Source organism: Falco peregrinus, chromosome 6, assembly GCF_023634155.1.
Source record: "Falco peregrinus isolate bFalPer1 chromosome 6, bFalPer1.pri, whole genome shotgun sequence".
NCBI classification, from domain to species: domain Eukaryota; kingdom Metazoa; phylum Chordata; class Aves; order Falconiformes; family Falconidae; genus Falco; species Falco peregrinus.
In genome coordinates this window covers 74024771-74042695 of record NC_073726.1, presented here as the reverse complement: position 1 = coordinate 74042695, position 17925 = coordinate 74024771, and the positions used below count along the sequence as shown (strand labels likewise).

The 17925-nt window shown below is 36.7% G+C and overlaps 2 protein-coding genes across 3 annotated transcripts in view; one reads left to right on the top strand and one right to left on the bottom strand.

Moving 5' to 3' along the window:
* Positions 1–851: 851 nt before the first annotated feature.
* Positions 852–17891, bottom strand: IAPP (islet amyloid polypeptide). 2 transcript variants are annotated; one of them, XM_027790481.2, is made up of 7 exons: positions 17626–17891; positions 16483–16577; positions 14484–14559; positions 9764–9884; positions 4170–4266; positions 3889–4023; positions 852–1354 (listed from the first exon to the last, which is right to left on the bottom strand). In XM_027790481.2, the coding sequence occupies exons 2-7, from the start codon at positions 16485–16487 to the stop codon at positions 1165–1167; spliced, it is 624 nt and encodes a 207-aa protein (XP_027646282.2). In that variant the 5' UTR covers positions 16488–16577; positions 17626–17891; the 3' UTR covers positions 852–1164. The 2 variants fall into 2 exon arrangements, with proteins under 2 accessions (XP_027646282.2, XP_027646281.2); XM_027790480.2 differs by having other exon boundaries at positions 855–1357; positions 17626–17886.
* The window catches only part of SLCO1A2 (solute carrier organic anion transporter family member 1A2), a 30253-nt gene continuing 22314 nt past the window's right edge, over positions 9987–17925 (top strand). The window contains exon 1 of the mRNA XM_027790475.2: positions 9987–13036. The gene's annotated coding sequence lies outside the window, so the exon portion shown is untranslated. The remainder of the gene's footprint in view (positions 13037–17925) is intronic.

Below are 17925 nucleotides of genomic sequence, written 5' to 3'. Positions count from 1 at the left end.
TGAAAGCAATTATTAAGTTTTCATTCGCTCCCCCAGAACTAAGCTTCTACTGAGTGTTTTTCATAATTGGACAATAATGTTTTTCAGATGGTAGTGAAGTCTTCACTGAGAAAATGATGGATAAAACAACTATTGCTGTGATATAGGATGTCAACTCTATGAAAGTTTGCTTAACAGTTTAAAGGAAAAAACATGATACCTGCATTGATACTGGGCTGAGGTAGGGAAAAATAACACTGTTAAATTTCCATTGTCTGCCTATCTCTAAAATAGTGTTGTTGGATTTTTGGTAGCGATGTAAGTATGCCAGTGGGCAAATTTACCTTGTTTCTATGAAACATTTGGATGCATGATCTGTTTATTGGTTTTCTCCTCCCTTTTTTACTCTGGTTCAAGGAAAGGAATACCCAAGCACAGGTGTTTCTGCTAGCTTCTTAACTAAGTTTTCTTTTATTCATATTTAAAAACACTTATGCTCATTATGCTTGCATTTTACTGATGCTGTCTTAAAGAAAGAACTGTGAATTCTTAAAATTCCATGCTCAGTATATATGGAAATCTGTGCTGCAAGGCCACTTCTACTTGTTTAATGCATGTTGAGATGGAAAAAGACCAGTCTGTAAACTGGTATAATCACATGCACAGTGCAGTCATCTTGTCTCATCTAGTTGTTCAAAACAAGATACTGTAGATGTTTCAAAACCAGGAGATTCTTCTGGTTTACTTTCATTAGGACATCACTTCTGTTAGCATTCTGATTTCTGTTGGTCTTAATTAAGACTATTTTTTTCCTCTTACCAAACTGACTATAAAGACATACACATCATGGTTATCTTTTTCATCCTTTTAATAATAATAATAATAGCAATAATACAAAACCCCCTGTTGCAATTACTTTTCCATTTATTATTATGATATATATATATATGTATTTTTTTACAAAGGAATTTGACAAGCAGATTTCTGGAGTTCTTAATGGTGTTGAAACAATAGCCTATGCATGTCATTGTACATGCATAGTGAAATGATGAACATAAATCACATACGCACACACAGAAAACAAGGCACTGTAAGGACTGTACAAGTAATAAATGACCAAGAGGTTATTGATACATTAAAAACTGGTCTCCTAATGAAAACTGTATCAGTAGTATTTTGAACACCCTAAAGCTGTGCATTGTTTTGGGGTTCTTTGCTTAAAAGCCCGACTGTGTCCCTCTTTCCATATGTATTGGACCCCACGTTTGTAGGTGAATAAATTGCTCCAATGTTGTTACTGGAACGAACTAAAAAGTCAGCCAAGCGTTGTGTCACACATGTAGCGGTGTTGCATTTCCGTTTCTCCAGATGGTGACTACTAAGGTGAAAAAAAAAGAGCCAAGATTAAGTCAAATGATGAGCAATCAAGTGTGCCACTTCTAATAGGCATTTGAGCTGTGCTAATGTGGGAGTTCTTTTAATATGTGCACAAATACAGGAACATTACAATCTTCCTACCACCTACTTTGTGCCTGGAAAAAAATCTTGTGCTGTATGCTATTACCAGTTTTAATGATGGGGGTTATTTAAATGCAAAGGCCTTAACAGTCATATGTCATTTTTATTGATATTCTGCATAGCAGTTTATGACATCTAGAAAACCTGTAATGATACTATAGTTAAGACAGTAAGTGAAAACAGTGACTAAATGTTTGGCTTTAAGTTGAACTTCTAAACCTATTTAGAGCTCTTGCTGATTTCATGAGGATTACTAACATAATGACAATCACTAACATTTATTTAGTTCTTTTGTTCCTACAGAATCATATCCTGCTCTCACTGAAGTGCACAGTAATCTTCCAGCCCACATCAAGTGGATTGAGCCCAAAGACTTTTTCTCCCAACTGCACCACATATCGTGAGAGATGGCAGGCGCTGCCAACTTCTGCCAACTTCAGTACTAGCTAAAATTTAGCTCTGTCTAAACAGAGATTTCTTCACAACAAAAAAGCTGCCATATCTTTATTGAAACAGCAGCAACTTGAAAGTGCTGTTGTGGTAGGAGATAATAATTTGTTGGATGAGACTTTGAAGGGTGTCCATGGAAGAATCCATATCTAAAAATAACATTTTATGGTCTGAATCAACAGACCATTTACAGAACTCCATGTAGAACTTACATAGCATGAGATTTTTTCATTTTTCAATTGTAATAAAAGTGTTACCTTGAGAGAGCTTGGATTTTCAAATTTTTTTCTTAGACCACTATGTTATTCCTTCAGACAGAAATATTTTCTTGCTGAGATTACTTACTAAGTTATTGTTAATTTTCTTGGGCTTCTTCATGTTGATGTGGCATGAGGTAGGTAAGAGTTTGCAACAAAAAATGTACAGTGAAGAGTGACAATTTCCCAGTTTGAATCTCTGAGCAATTACCAATTAGTTCCTTTTCCTATTGATTGATTAAATCTGTTATCTAAAAGGTCATCTATACTTTTAGAATTATTTGTATTGATCTAAGAATGGAATATGAATTGTGAGAGAAATGTCTATTATACTGGTTCTTCGCAGCAATTTCTAAGCATTTAATATTTTAAATATGTAATTGTATTTAAAAGAAATGTTTGAATAGGGTTTGCTATAGCTTCTCTTAGATTTCCATGGGTATTTCTGCCCTTAACAATCACGTTTAATCAAGCCCTTAACATATAAGGTTCAAACAGCAACGGGTTCTCATGGAAATCTTGATTTGTTTGTGGAGGCAGAATTCTCTTTTTCATTAAGGGTACAAAATTAGGGCCTGACACTCCAAGTTTAAAACTCTGGTCCTTACAGGAAGCTACTAGATTCTAACTGCTGTTTGGTCTGACTTAACCCATTATACCTGATAGCTCTCTGATCTGCAGCTTTGAGTTGAATATGTGCTTCAATGAGACAGTTCACCTAACCCTAACCCTAACCAAGGGCCCAGAAAAGCAGATAAGGCATACCACACTCACAAAGGTGATGCCCTGTGTTTGAGTATTACAGTTGGTTCTTTGAAGTAATAGCTGTAAAAAGTGGGAACTTAGTCTCCATTATCAAAATACTTTGTAAGATAACCAAATTGTCATGATATTTTTTAAATATTTTTTTATAAAAATGGTATTTTTTTATAAATTTGAAATGAAAGGAACAGGCAGCTATAGAGACATGTATTTACTGAATCTATCCATGGTAGTATTGTCACTGAAGGAATTTCACTCAAAAGCCTGATGAACATAGAACAGTTCGGTGCTATTTATCTTTTAGTACAAATCACAAATACTTTCTGAAATGCTATTTTGTTCATTGAAAAGTTACATGAAAATTGATTTCAAAATGGATTTATAAACATGAATGCATTTCAGACATGTTAAATTCTATTAGAACCAATTGCTTCTTTTCCTCCTTCCCGTGATTAAATTGATATATAACTCTGTAATGAAATATTACTTAAAGGAAACAGCTATATTATAAAATAATTCCATTCTACCAAAGACTTAGTGTTATTAAGAAGGGTATTTATATATTTTTCCCCTTCAAGCTTGAAAATGTGACAAATTTAAAAAAGAAGGCCCTTTCAAAATACACCTTTCTTCTCAAGGTAATGTATTATTTATAGCCTTTTTAATTCATGAAAGCATTATAATTGTAAAGCGATTACAAGATCTGCAACTTTTGTCTCCGGATTTCACTTTCTACCCTGAATACTCTGATCTTTATGCTTACAGAATGGCTCTGTTTACAAGAAGAAGGATATTCTCAGTTCTTTTTGAGAATAAGCAACAGACATAAAGTGTCTCAAGTAACAGAATATCACTGGCACAAAGTTTACTTCATAATTTGATCCTAGCTGATATGACTAGAAAAAACAGGGAAAATCAATACCTTTTTGTCTTTGCTGCTGATTGTTCTGGCATTTCCTCGCTAAGTCCTAAGAGTGTATTCCGTGACATTACTGGCAATATCCATCCTTGTCTCTTGGAAGTACCATCAGATAGATCATCAGCCACAGATAGCAATCTTTAAACAACAATAAAATACCCTGTGAAATTGAATGGCTGTATTTTTGCTCATATTATTTGAGACATGAAAACAAAAGCAATTAATGCAATAATCCAAACACATTTTCCCCTAAAAAGAAATAAATACAATTGTTTATTACTCACTTCTCAATAGGTGTAGCTTCCAAACAGCTCAGAGTGACAGAAAGTGCAATGAAGAAAACTGACAGCTTTAGGTTGCACATCTTTGCTTCCAAACTTTCTGAAAAGAATAATGATTCAAAACTGAAAGCAAACCCAAATACTCTTCAGCATACTCTATTACTGATACCCATTCTGTCCTAAATCAACAGCAGCTAGTCTTTTTCACAGTCTACAATAAAAAAGATCCCCCTAAGTTTAGTGACACAATGCAGTTTCAGACAGATAGCTCTCAACAGTAAATGTTCATTTTCCACCTAGTAGTTTCAATCCTTTCCCTTATCTCTGGTTTACATTTCCCAGCATGTTGCAGTCTCAAATTCTGGTCTCAGGTGCAATTTACCTTGAAGTTAACTTAGCGTTTTCCTGAAAAATGCTGTTGATTAATAATGAGAAACATTGTGCTTTCCTGAAAGCACATCTGTTGCACTGCATTGTAAGTAAGAGAAAAAGGGAAATTGTTTACCTTTTACTGGTCAGGGAGCTAACTGAAGAAGCACGCCTGTGTTAGCAAGAAGGGTGCACACAACAATTCCACGCTTGCATCTAGCTCTGGAGTATCCCTTTTCCCCTTCCTTGCTGACAAGCAATACGGCTCTTATATACCCTTCGCACCTTTCTCAGCTCTGACATCAGGCAGCACAGAGAGACTGTCGTTAATTCCCATCCCTATAGACGAAAATTACCCCAGAGAGAAGCAGAGGCAGGTAGGTCATTATTACATTAGCACATCAGTAAATATTAACCTGGTATAAGCAGGATGCCCTCGTGAAGATACTGTAATAGCATATTGCACATCAGAACCGCAGCCTCAATTTTACAGTTCTGATAAGATGCTGAGGTAATATTCCCTGTGGGGGTTTTCAAGCGCTAAATAAGGTAACAAAAGTTATAAAGAAAGCCAGAGTAAATGAAACACTAGATCAGCAATAATTGAAATATAAGAAAACAGATATCTTAGGAACGATAGAATAGTTAAAGTTGGGGAGTTTTCTTGTAGAAGTATGTAATGATCAAAACAGTAAAAATGTTTGAAGGGATAAAAGCTGTATGAAGAATAAGAAGACTGAAAATTATTTAAATTGACAGATAGAATGATTATTCAGGGTAACAAGGTAGCAATCAATTTTTCAGCTAAGTATAATTATAAATGAAAATTTTGGCATTATTAATGTCAAATGTTTTACTAACACTGTAGATTCTCTATGTTATGCATAAAAATTGTGTTAATAATCTTAAGAAGGCAAAGACTAGGATGAAAAAGCTAGGAAATGCCAGAATAAAAGCTGCCTGTGTAAATTTATTTCTCTAGTGTGCACAGGATATGGTTCAGGGAAAAATAGACAGTCTTTAATTGACTAAATCCAGTGTTAATAAATTACCTGATTGCAGATTTCTAAGAATACAGATTAGAACTGTTTTTTCCCTGATTTCAGGAAAATTACCTTTTTTTTAAATGTCTTATTAGTTGCCTTTAGGAGCCCAAATGCCTTTGGAAAACAGGTCTTTCACTTATTTATGGAGGTTAAGATGCTGGCACAAAAGCTCAGGCAAAGTTTTCTGCGACAAGAAGTTATTGTATACGTATTCCATAATCCCAGAGAACATGAATTAATTAATAACTGCTTCAATGCCAAGTACATTGTCTTAACTAGAAGCCCCTTTCTTTGTCAGTTTAGTCTGCAACACCAGATTTTCACTGAAATGGCTAAAGTTCCAGTGTTGGCTCTTTTCAGGCATACTTGAGTTGAATGCAGAAGGAATATTTAGCTGTGATAGTAGCCTCTTAATCTGATACAACAGCTAGTCTGCAAATAAGATTCTAACAAGTGACAAAATGTTTGGTTTGTTTGGTTTTTTAGTTGGTTGGGGGTTTTTTGTTATTTTGTTTAAGGGATGCTGCTTACAGATATTTTGCTCTCTCTTTTTAATGATGTGATCATACGCTTTTTTTTTCCTAGGTTCCTGTCATCCTTTTCTGAATGGACAGTCCCAGTGTAAGAGAAGTAAGCGCAGTGTTGTTTTATCTTCACCATGACAATATGCAACGTCTGAAACAAGTTTATCTCTCTAAAGAGTCTTCTGTTGTTATTTTCACTAACATTTGATGATGAAATAACATTCTGGTGTTATTTGCACTGTAGCAATTTCACTCCTCTGAAATGAAGGCTTGATTAGACCCATTTTACAGAGATAGAATGGTGCTAAAAAAACAATTATGCAAAATAGTCTGGCTGGTGATTGACACCAGCCACTATTCATTGCTTGAATATTGAACTTGAAAATATCTTGGTGTGCTTCTGGGGTGGGAAGAGATCTGGGTCCCACTGACACTCAGTAGCGGTGTGTATGCTCTCAGCTCTTGTGAAAAGGCAAGCTCATGTTATTTCAATTCCTGAAAAGCAATGGATAGATCAGATGCAGTTTGCATCTAAGATTTTAAAATCTTCTGCTTTAAGGCATCTAAGTGAATGGTTGTTGTATCAAGCTTGAATCAATCTATGTGTTGACATAAGAAGTGAAACAGGCTTTTCAAAGAAATATTGGTCCCAAATCCTAATTCTAGCTGTCCTGCAAGAGGTCTTGAGGAGCCTGTAATGATCTGAGGGAAGAGAAAGGCTGATTCCTCAGTGCATTGTAGAAATGAAACTGGGCTCATGGTGCCCCAGGACCATTGCCTTCCTCCTGGGCCACATAGCATTTTGGCAGAGTCAACAATAACTCTATCCAGCTATTAGTCAGATGTAATATTAACAAAATTAAGGTATTACGGCATCTGTTACAAGTCCTCTTAAGCAGGAGTAGTGTTTTTCCACACAAACAAGTGTGGAATATGAAATTGTGGAATCTCTTTGACAGCAGAACTGTTCATAACTCAGATTTCAAGAACCTGGCACTAAGTACTGTGCAGTTAGTGGCATTCAGTGAAGTGGTTAGAAACCTATTTTTGTTCTTTTATCCTTAACCTTTATCTTAGAAAAAAAACCTTTATTACTGTGCATAACAAATGTTATCAGTCTAAGGAAAAGATCAAGTATTCTCAGTAAAGAAACCCATGACCAATTCTACCCTGAATAGTTACATGGTTTATATATTTACACTGGTGTTTAATTCTGTATGAAAAAAATTGTCAAAAGTAGTGTGCCTATATGAGGGTTAGAGAACACCAGAGCTGAGGTTTACAAAGAATCCAGAAGATACAGTATGCCAATACCCTGGTTCTTTCTAGAAACTACCTACATAAATTTCTTGAGTTGCAAGATGATGAACATGCTGCACTGTGATGTACTTACAGCAGAGGAATAGGGAACCAGCCTCATCTCAAGTGTCTGCAGCTTTTATATACTGGGGAATGGGATTTGTCTGACTAAATGCAAGATGAATAGAGACACCGTTCTAGTCCCTGTTTCTAATGCAGAGCTCAGATGATTTGTGCCTGTTTCTCCTTCTTGGCTATAAAAACAGTCTTCAGTGACTTGCTCAGATACAGATGTTTACACTGCAGGTATCTAAATGTATGTGAAATGAATTCCATCAGGGATGCTTTAACTCTTTTATGTGCTCAGTTCCTAGCGTTTAAGGTTATCTCCCTCCCTTTCTCGTATTTACCTTTTTCTTAGGCTATTCGTGACACCTGCTAGACAGCTGTTTCCCACTTTTAATGACTGATTTTCAATTTCTGAGTTCCACATTTACTTAATAACATTAATAACACACATTAAGATCTTTGGTAATGGATTTTTGGTAATGGGTCTTTTTCCCATTTGCGAGAGTGACAAGAAACCATATTACCTGTTGCGTGCACTTTACTAGATGCTGCTCTGCTGTGTAAGCTAGATGTCTCCAGTAAATTACATTGTTGCTCAGTTACCAGTAACTAGAATCGTGTGAATAACTCAGTTTAGTTTTCCTGTTGTACCAAAACAGAAAAGGAAAAGCTTTAGGCATTAACCTGAAATGGGCTTATTTAATTTTTTTTAATAGAGCAGAAATTATAACAGCAGCATTAATATGCGTCAGTGTAAATACGACCAGTAATGAAACAGAAGGGTGCATGTGTCACTGCTTGTAGCTGTTATACGAGTTCAGCACAGTATTTCATGTGATCTGACCAAGTTGTTTCTTTTTTATAACAGTTTACTAGCATTTGATTACTTTTAAATAAGTCTTAATCAAGCCTCTAAACAAAAGTATAAAAAAAAGGTTTCATTGATAGTGCCAGCACCTCTGAAAATGTCTAAGTGCCTTGTGTTCAAATGGCCAAATCTGAAATTAGAGGAGTATATCAGGTGTCTAAACATAGTTTTCTGCCATCATTTTATACGTCCTAGAATATCCGGGACTGTGATTCATGAACCTGGCTGATAGGACACTGTCATAGCAACTGCAGACTACTAGACACCTATGATTAGGAACCTTGATTATTCCCTAAATTTTTACATTTGGATGCCAAAGGATTAAATTTTTGGCTATAATACTCTCTTTCCAGTATTTTTTGCTTGGTGCTATGTTGATGAATACTACAAGGTTTGTACTTTCCAGTGTGTAGAGTTGTAATTTTGCACAGCTTAGGTACTAACAGTAGATCTGCTTCATTCAAATATTGTTTTATCAAATAAGCTTTTGCTAGCACAACTTTCTTTGTTACTCCTATTAGGTGTGGGCCCTTTCAGTACTGATAAAATCTCAAAAAGCTCTTCTTGTTGATCCCAAAACTGATGTTAAACCTATGGAAGAAATGTGGAAGAAGCAGTGGAAGAGGTAATACGAGCAAAGTTAATGATTTCTGCCCCAGTGGAAAAAACAGGTGATTCAGAAATGAAGGGTAGCCATCCATGGAATTGACTAGCAAATGGAAAGAAGTCATTTGGATAGGTAACAATACTTTAAACCCAGCTTTTATGATGTGTCATGCTATTCAGCTCACACCATTGACAGAACTGTGATGCAGACTCAAAGGGCTATTGCTAATGATTGCTCTGAGAATGAGCTCAGCAGAGTTTGTGCTGAATCGGTTCCTATAGCTGGGAATCTCCCATGTTTAGATCAGAAAAGTCAGAATTGACAGCACAGTGATTGATGAGTTATAGTTTCTAATACCATTCCCACTTGCAGATTATTGAGTATTAATTGCATGGCTTCTACTGGCTTGTATCCAACAATTTACCTTTGAATACAACAAAAGGTTTAAATTCTTGTTTTTCTTTTCTCCTGCCTCTTCTGCAGCTTGCTTCCAGAAGTATAAGCAAAAGCAGAACTCTCTTTCAGTTATCAATGTTACTCTAGACAGTGCTAACAGTAAATAAGTAATACAAAATAGTACTAATGTTCTTCCTTTCTGGTAACTTAAGCCATCCATTGCTTCCTGCTATGATAATTCTCTAAAGTCATTGTCTATAAGAAGTTATCTATAAAAAGGTATTCAGCTTTCAAATATATTGCTGTAATGTATACATACCACTACTACAATAGGAGTCCTATAACATGTGGACTCATATGTGTCCTTCAGATCAAATAATTTTGCTAAAAGGAAGGCTATGGTGTACTAAGGTACTTACTTGGAGTACCTCCTTGCAGAGTCAGTGCATTGTAAATTTGCATCCTGGGTCTCCTTATAGAAGAGTCTGGAGTGACTATTATTGTTACTGAATATGCAGAATGAGGTCTCCCTGAATGCTCCTGTGAGCGAAAAAAGAGATTAAGGAATTAGTTATGTGTCAAAGTGCTGTTTCTGATTTACTAAGTGTAACCACGAGAACTCTCCACCCCCCCCTTCCCCACCCCAGCATCTTCTAAAGAGCACAGACATCTGTAGAAGACTCAGTGAGACCAGGAACCACCCTCCATGCTCCCCAGACTTATTTCAGAGGAGGCGAATTGCTAGTAAGTATAGAGCAAATGGAACCATTCACCAATAAGAGAAACTACTGGTTTTCAAAATAAATCTACACAGAATCATGTCAGCCCTTCCTACCTGATCCAGTGCATAAGTTTTAACTAAGTTTTCTTTTAAACTGTCTCACTTTAAAAACCAGATTTTTTTTTTCCCTTTCTGCAAACTGCAGCAAGAGAATGACAATTTGGCTTTGTCTTGAAACGCTCTGAGTCTTTTAGATGATCCTGTCTTGACAGCTCTGCTATTAATAGTGGCATTTTCTCTGCTGTTTAAAAAGGAGAGTTGTGCTGAACTGAGAATCAGTCATGTTAATAATAATTTTTCACTAAGGGCAGATGCAGTATAGTAGCTTATGTAGGAGGATTCATGTTGAAAAAACTTATTTATGGTATGTCAGCACATGTGGCTGCAAAATAAGGTAGCCCTTCTTCTAAGAGAGTTGCAGTAGGGCTGCATTTACTGTATGCTTGGATTATTGTATGTGTGAGTGTTAAGACCTGACCTTTTCATTCTACTTGGTGATGAGAAAAGATTTTGATAAGCACAGGGAATGTGAATCAGTACATGAAATTGTCTCTCTACTGTAAGAAGTCATTAAAAATTCATTAGGAATTCAGCATATGTATCTAGAAAAAAATAGTGGATTTTTTCTCTGTTATGGTAGTGTCTTTTACACCAGATATTGCTGTTTCCATCCGTTTAGCAACCACTCCACTTTTGGCTGAGATTGTCTCTGATTACAGAAAATATGAGTAGTATGAAAAAGTCAGTATTTAAATGTAAGCTCTCACAAAGAGGGAGGAGATACAAGTGACATGGCTGATTCAAAAGGTGATGTTTTTTTCCATAACCTGTTATTGAACCAGATACCCAGCAGAAAACTGAAGGCGTTGTATTTATTATTGCAAGGCAAAAAATCCTGAGGCTCTAGAAAGTTTCAATTATTAACATATTGAAATAATTTCATATTAACACATATTGTGTCAGTGAATGCTACAGTTTCAATGGGTCAAAGCTGAAAAATCATATTACAGTGTTTGATTCAGAAAGGAACTTTGTGCAGAGCAGCAGAGAAGCATATACTTCAGGACAAGGTGTCTTTAAAATTTGTACTGTTTATTTAAAATGGTATCTTAAGCTCTGCTTTTGGGTTCAGAGTATTTTCTATTGCATGAATTATTGTCTAGATTGGTGGTCTTCTTTAATTTTTGTTTCTCTCCTTGATTTACAGGATTCCTACAGAATTCCAGGTGGAGGGGTAGACCTCTGGCTAGTGACTATGCTTCTAGTGACTGTAGGCTTGATTTTATTACTTTTTGCAGAAGCTCTGTACGCTTTCCTGGTGCAAGGGGCTGCAAATGGCTAGTTTCACATCAGAGAACTATCACATTGCCATGTTGTTCATACTTACTGGTATTGTGTTAAAAAATGGAATAATGTTGGCAATGTCATACATAACTTCACATCAACATAACATTTCATATTATTTCATGTCGATAAAGAGTTAACACATTCTTAAATTATTTTTTGAACTGTTGTCATAAACAGTCATAATCTTCTCCATCGTGTTATAGATCATTACAAGCCACTGCTCTAGGTCATATATCATCCTATTGCCTTTTATAATACTCATAACAGTCTGTAGCAGTCGAATAAACAACTGTCAAAAGAACCATAGAAATTGCCACCATAGAGGTAAGTAATTTTTATTAGAATGTCTTAAATGTACACTGTTATTTGAAGTCAGTTCTTTAATTTCTGTTGTCAGAAGAGGATGTATATTTCATGCAACTTAAACCTTTCTGAGCAAGAATACCTGTTTTGGGGGATCCTATGAAAATTTCCTGTGTTTTAAAAATGAGGTGTTTGTAGCTAGAAAGCCATGCTCATGGGTAGATGAATAGGTACATGCCTGATTTCCAAAAGTTCACCTGTGTTCCTGGAGCTTCCACTGGGTGTTTCACACCTTTTAGGATTAAGCTGTCTTAGAAGTGGTCCCTGTGTAAAATGTACTTAGAAAGGCCAGGTGTATCTCCTTTAAGCGTTTTGTAGTAACCAGTGTCTAGCCTGATGATATCTCTGCACACAAGGTGCATTATCACACACCAAAAAACTTGGGAACTTGATGGATAGCAAAAGTGAAATGCTATCAGGTTACATAAACTGCTGATTGATGAATCATAGTTAATGTCATTTTTTAAGAGGAAAAGACTCCAGAGAGACTTTGAAGCCTTTGAACTGCCAGTCAACCTACAGTACATTTGTTCCTTTAACTTTTCTTAAAGTATGTTTACGAGACAGTACACCTCATTAGTGGAAAGCTGACGACCTGAGCACACAAGAAATCCCTTTGTAATTTAAAAAAAAGAGGTACTGCCCAAAAGTATATCATTAGGTTTTCAGTATTTTTTTTTTACATAGATAATTTATTCTGAAACGCTGTTTTGACAATTGGAATATTTCTGTTTTCTAACATTTAAAAATGGAAGTTTGTGTAAGAGAATGTCTTTGAGCCTTGTGGCAAATTTTACAAAGAACACAGATTTTTATGTCTTCATAAAGTTTGCTACAAGGCTGGAAGACAAAAACCTGCTTTGCTAAAACAAAAGCTAAACCCCCAAATCCATACAAGTGGAAATTGATGTGCTAAACTGCTTTATTGAGAAAGAAACTGTTATGACAGTGTCACTAGTTTAAATAAATAGTTGAAAACTGAGAATAGACAACAATTAATGTTTTGTCCATAGACAATATTATTTCCAATGTATGGATCTGAATGCTTGCTGTACACGACTATTTATTGTTCTTGTGTTACAGGCGAAAAGATTGAGATGATGATGGTTTAAGGGGGAGGTACAGAGTCAATGGCAGAGTTGAGAATCGAAGACAGATCAGAATCTTTATCTAGTCTGAAGCTGACATGCATTCTGTTGAGGTGAGAGAAAAGGAAATCTTACTAGATAGTCAAACTAAATCTGTGTGATGACATTCTTATCTGGGTTGCCGTGCTATATCCTATGGGATGTGCAACCCATGATTGCTGTAGTGCTCAGTTCTGTGGAGACATAGCTCATATTTCCAGCTTTTCCTGAATTAGTTGCATTTGCAGTTGTTTACAACTGCAGTGCTGTGAAAGAGCTACTTAGTCCTTGTTTCCAAAATCATGTATTTACAGTGAGCCCAGAAGTGACTTCTGTATTTTTGGTAGGTAACTCATCATTACATATACATTTAGACTAGGATCAGTAATTGTACATCACCTCTGCATTTTGTACTGAGAACTTCTACTGATTTCCATAAGACCACCTGAATTTCCTGCGAGCTTGCATAAGCAATTGTAAGGGGATCTTATGCTGGGAGCTGCTGGCTGACAGGCTTTTTTGTTCTTTGGCCAAGATAAGTAGATCTAGAATGACATAAGGAGAGATAACCATTACAGGTGTCACCTGACCTGATTTTTATCTGTCTAAAAGTTAGTTATCTAGACTAAGGTAGCTTTCTAGACTTTCAAATCAAAGGGAAGAAAGGACCTCCAGAGACTGTTTCCTCCCACTTATTTTAGACAGCTGTCTTAAGATGGGATAAATTACTCCCTGGAAATATCTGATTCTAATGCCTATTGTGAGACTCTAGATGAGGATCTTCAACAAAACTACTTGCTAAGAATAGGGTATACCCGATTCTATACAAATACTTGACTATCTCAAGTTATTTTCCTTATATTGAAGCACCAGAATGACTAGAGTGGCCCCTCAAAGAAAATCTATCCAGACAGAAAATCTATCCAGACAGAAAAAAATATTTGGAGTTTTAGGTTTTCAAGCGGTGTGCTGATAATGCAAGAAGTGGACTTGGTGCAAATATGGCCTTTAGGAGAAATCCCATGAAGAAGATGGGAATTCAGTATGCTAAGTTGTCGGAGCTGTATTATCCGTGAATTAATCACAACAGAAAAAAATATTGAATTCCAAATGCACTGGATTTTACATAAATTTACTGAAAATTAAACTGCATTTGTGAACATATGTTGATTTCATATCTCCACTCCTGTTTTTTTTGGGGTTTTTTTGAGAGGTATTTAATTTGTACATGTTGCTGATCACCAGCAAATGGCTGGGAGTGACTCCTTCTCTTCATTCACCCCAGTGCCACTGCTGAAGGCTGTGTGCTGAAACAAAAGCAGATTATAAAGGTCAAGATCTGTACAGTAGGTGTTTCCTTCCCAGTGTCACCTAAGCACATCCAAACACTGAAAATTCACAGAAGTCACTGAAGTGCCCATGTAGGGGCCTTAGGGTGTATTCCTTCAGGCACTTTTTATGCACACAGATCACCCAAGTAGGCTACAATTAGCTACTTGAGGATTGAGAACATGCACTTACCCTAAAAGTGTTCCCCCAGCATCCTTCAGCTTCCAAAAAGCCTGAAGAAATGAAAAAGCTCTCCAGCACTTTCAGGCTACAAAAAATTAAAATAAATATATTTTCAGTATAACGTATTTTTCTTGGAAAACACTGTTTTCATTGGAAGGATTCTTTCATTATCAGCGTAAAAGGCCTTTTTCCTTCCTCCAGGACTGTGGAGCCAAATGTATGGATACTAGCCTTCATTTGTTTGCAGGCAAAAGTCTCTAACATACTTTCTCCATGAAGCAAAGACTGATGTAATTCCAATAGTACTTCCTTTCTCATAGTGCTACAGAAAAATAGAACACAAGCGAGAAGGTTTGAATGTAAACGGTCCTTGGGAAAACTCTTATGTCTATGTGTGTGTTTATCTAGTTCTCTAAATTTGAGCTAGAAAATAATGTAACAGTTGGCACAAACTATACATCATGTAAACTGGCACCTGGGTTATTTTTTTCTGATGCGGAGATAAGTATTTAAAGCAAATTGTTAAGTGCCGTCTATAAGGAAGTGTTTATTTTAAATGAATTTTTGCTTTCTATTTTTTGTAATTCTTTTGCTGGGTCTGAATCTTCAGTCTTGCTCACGTTGAGCCAAAATTATTGTTGAACAAAATAATCTGACTGAGACTGTAGAATTACACAGTTGTGCATATGATGTTACTATGATTTTTTATCTCATCAAAGTTTATTTAATGGTTATTTATTTAATAATTAATTACACTCCCAGACAATGGCTTTTATTTCACTGGTTTGCTCATTTCCTGTAGACACTGAGAATACTTGCATGCATCTCAGAAGCTCACTTTTAAATAATTATGATGGATAGGGAGGCTTGAAAATAAGGATCTCTGTAGACAAAATCATGGTGTCTCCTCCCCCAGATAGGCACAGATTAAAATATAAAATATATGTAGAATGTATTCTACAAATAGTTGTGAGGTGAAATATTAGAAAAACGGATGGGGCAAGACAGAAAGAGGAAAGGACTGGCAAATCCTTGTAATAGCTAAACGCAGGGTAAAAAACCAACTAGACAGATCTACAGTTCTAGTTTCTAATCAATTAAGATAAATATATATCTGATTCCCTGTGCATTCTCCTAGCCAAATCTCTTGATTCAGTGCTTGCAGTCACATTTCCATAGCTAACTATTACAACTGGAATACTGAAGTTATTTTTAATGCGAAAGCGAGGGTAATACTTCAATGACACCGAGACACCTCTCCTACATAGAACAAGGCTTAGTAATACACAGAGGGCTGTTAAGCATGGTATGGGTACAGCAGAGAAGTCACTTTACACCTGAATGAATACTATATTGTTGACATACGCTGTTGAACAGGTGCCTTTTTGGTGGGTTCTGTCCTCTTCCCTCATCACTGTTAGCTGTTTTTTTAAAGAAAGCAAGGACGGCCACGTGGAGTTAAGGCAGCTTTATACTCAGCCATTTTCTGCCTCTGTTCGCTATTGCTTTTTCATTGTACAGTCTTTGGTGAACACAAAGCAGTACGTGGCAGAACTTGGACCACAGTTTTTATGTTTTCTTCTTACTTCGCCAGAGGATTGTTTAATTTTCCAAATTGACAATGGGTAAGTGAAGAAAATATAAAATGCAAGAAATCCTTCAATATATCTTAGTGGGAAATAAGACTTTACCTCAGATTTTAGTTAAAGGAAATCAAAGGTGGAAAGAGAACTTCTTTTTCTAGTTAAAGTGTATATGCAAAATCCCAGCACAGGCAGCCATCAGGTGTGATTTGGAAACCATCCTGAGGTGCGAACAAAAAGCAGCACTATACCTCATATGAAATGCATATTTTCTGAGGTAGAATGAAGCTTTTCACATATTAGAATCACATTAATAGATGTTTACTTGAGAAATTTTCTAGTGTGCAAAACCTGAAAAGGTATGTTCTTAGAAATTTACAATTGGGAACTTTTATTATAAGAAATCCCAGGGGAAAATGCCTCACCTCATGCTCTGGTGCAGCACAGAGCAGGCCAGGATCCTCAGCTGCCTGCAGGGCTACCTGTCTGTAAGGCATCAGCAGAGGGTCCACAGAATGTTCTTCAGTACAGCAGTAGAGTTGTAAGTTTGTGAGACAAAAACATACAGTGTGACAAAAATGCCAAGTATCTCTCTGGTGTGTTATTTCCCCCTCCCAGACAGGTTATGCGGTAGTCCAGGGAAGTTTTTCAGGAAGTTTTTCAGGAAGGCTGGGTGCTCCTTCAGGAAGCTGAGAAACACTGCCCTGGAAGCTGCGCTCAGAGCTAGGCTTTCATTAACCCCAATCCCACCCTCACCACACTTTTTAGACCTTGCATTTAGGCTTTTCATGTGCATTAATAGTTATTTCTGTAAGGGAGACAAACATGAGTGTCAACAATAGACTTAAGGTCACAGATGAAACCTACTTCAGCACCAGTACTTAAAGGTGGATCTACTGATTCTTAGATGTGATGTCTACTTGATCTGATAAAAGTCACGTAATGTTTTCTTGTCACATAGCTAGAACTATTCACACTTGGTCAAACTACTCTCTGATTTTGTAACGTCTGGTAATCAGTAACTAGCAACACCCACCCTGTAGGACAACTACAACGGCTATGTGGCTATGGGTGGCTTTTTTTTTATCTTTCACTTTGGCGTGGTGAATTGTCTTCATTCAACAAAGGTTCCAAAGGAAAGGGTGCTTCTAGTGAAAGTTGCAGTGCCTAATTACTAGGTTCTTTGCCCCCTTCTAGAATTAACAATACCCCACTTATATAGTAGCTAGTAACTTGGAGACTTCAAAAACAGATCCAGAAAGGCTGTTTACACTGAGAAGAAACACTGAAGACCAGCAGCTGGGGATGCTGAGAAGAGTGATTTTACTCCTCTGTGCTTCAGGGACTGAGGTTGTTTTCTCCACTTTTGGTTCAGACCCAGTTCTGCCCTGCAGCTGAGCCTCCAAGTGCTTCATACCAACTGGGAAGGGCTACACTTTCTTCCAGATCATTCCAAGACGGCAAGAAAAGGCCAATGATTATGCCTGCACTGCTCTTCATACAATTAACTCAAGGCTTAAACACCCCCTTAAAACAAACACAAACTCATTCCCCTCTTCCAATCTGACCTTGTATCATCCTTTGCTAGGACACCACCTGGCCTGTAGATCTCTGCAGTGATGTGCACTCCTGACGTTCCTTTCTTGCTTGTGAGCGCTCTCTGCATGTCTTCAGTGTGCAGGAGTGTCAATAATTCATGCTCAGGGATCTGACACAGCTGTAGCTCTTGGCCTTTTTTGGCAGGGAAGAGAAAGAGATGGGCTTAATTTTTTTCTAATGAAGAACTCAGCCTGCCATGTCTTTCACAATCTGAGTGCGTGCTCTAAAATGCACAGCTGAAATAATCTGGCAAAACCACAAATTCTGCA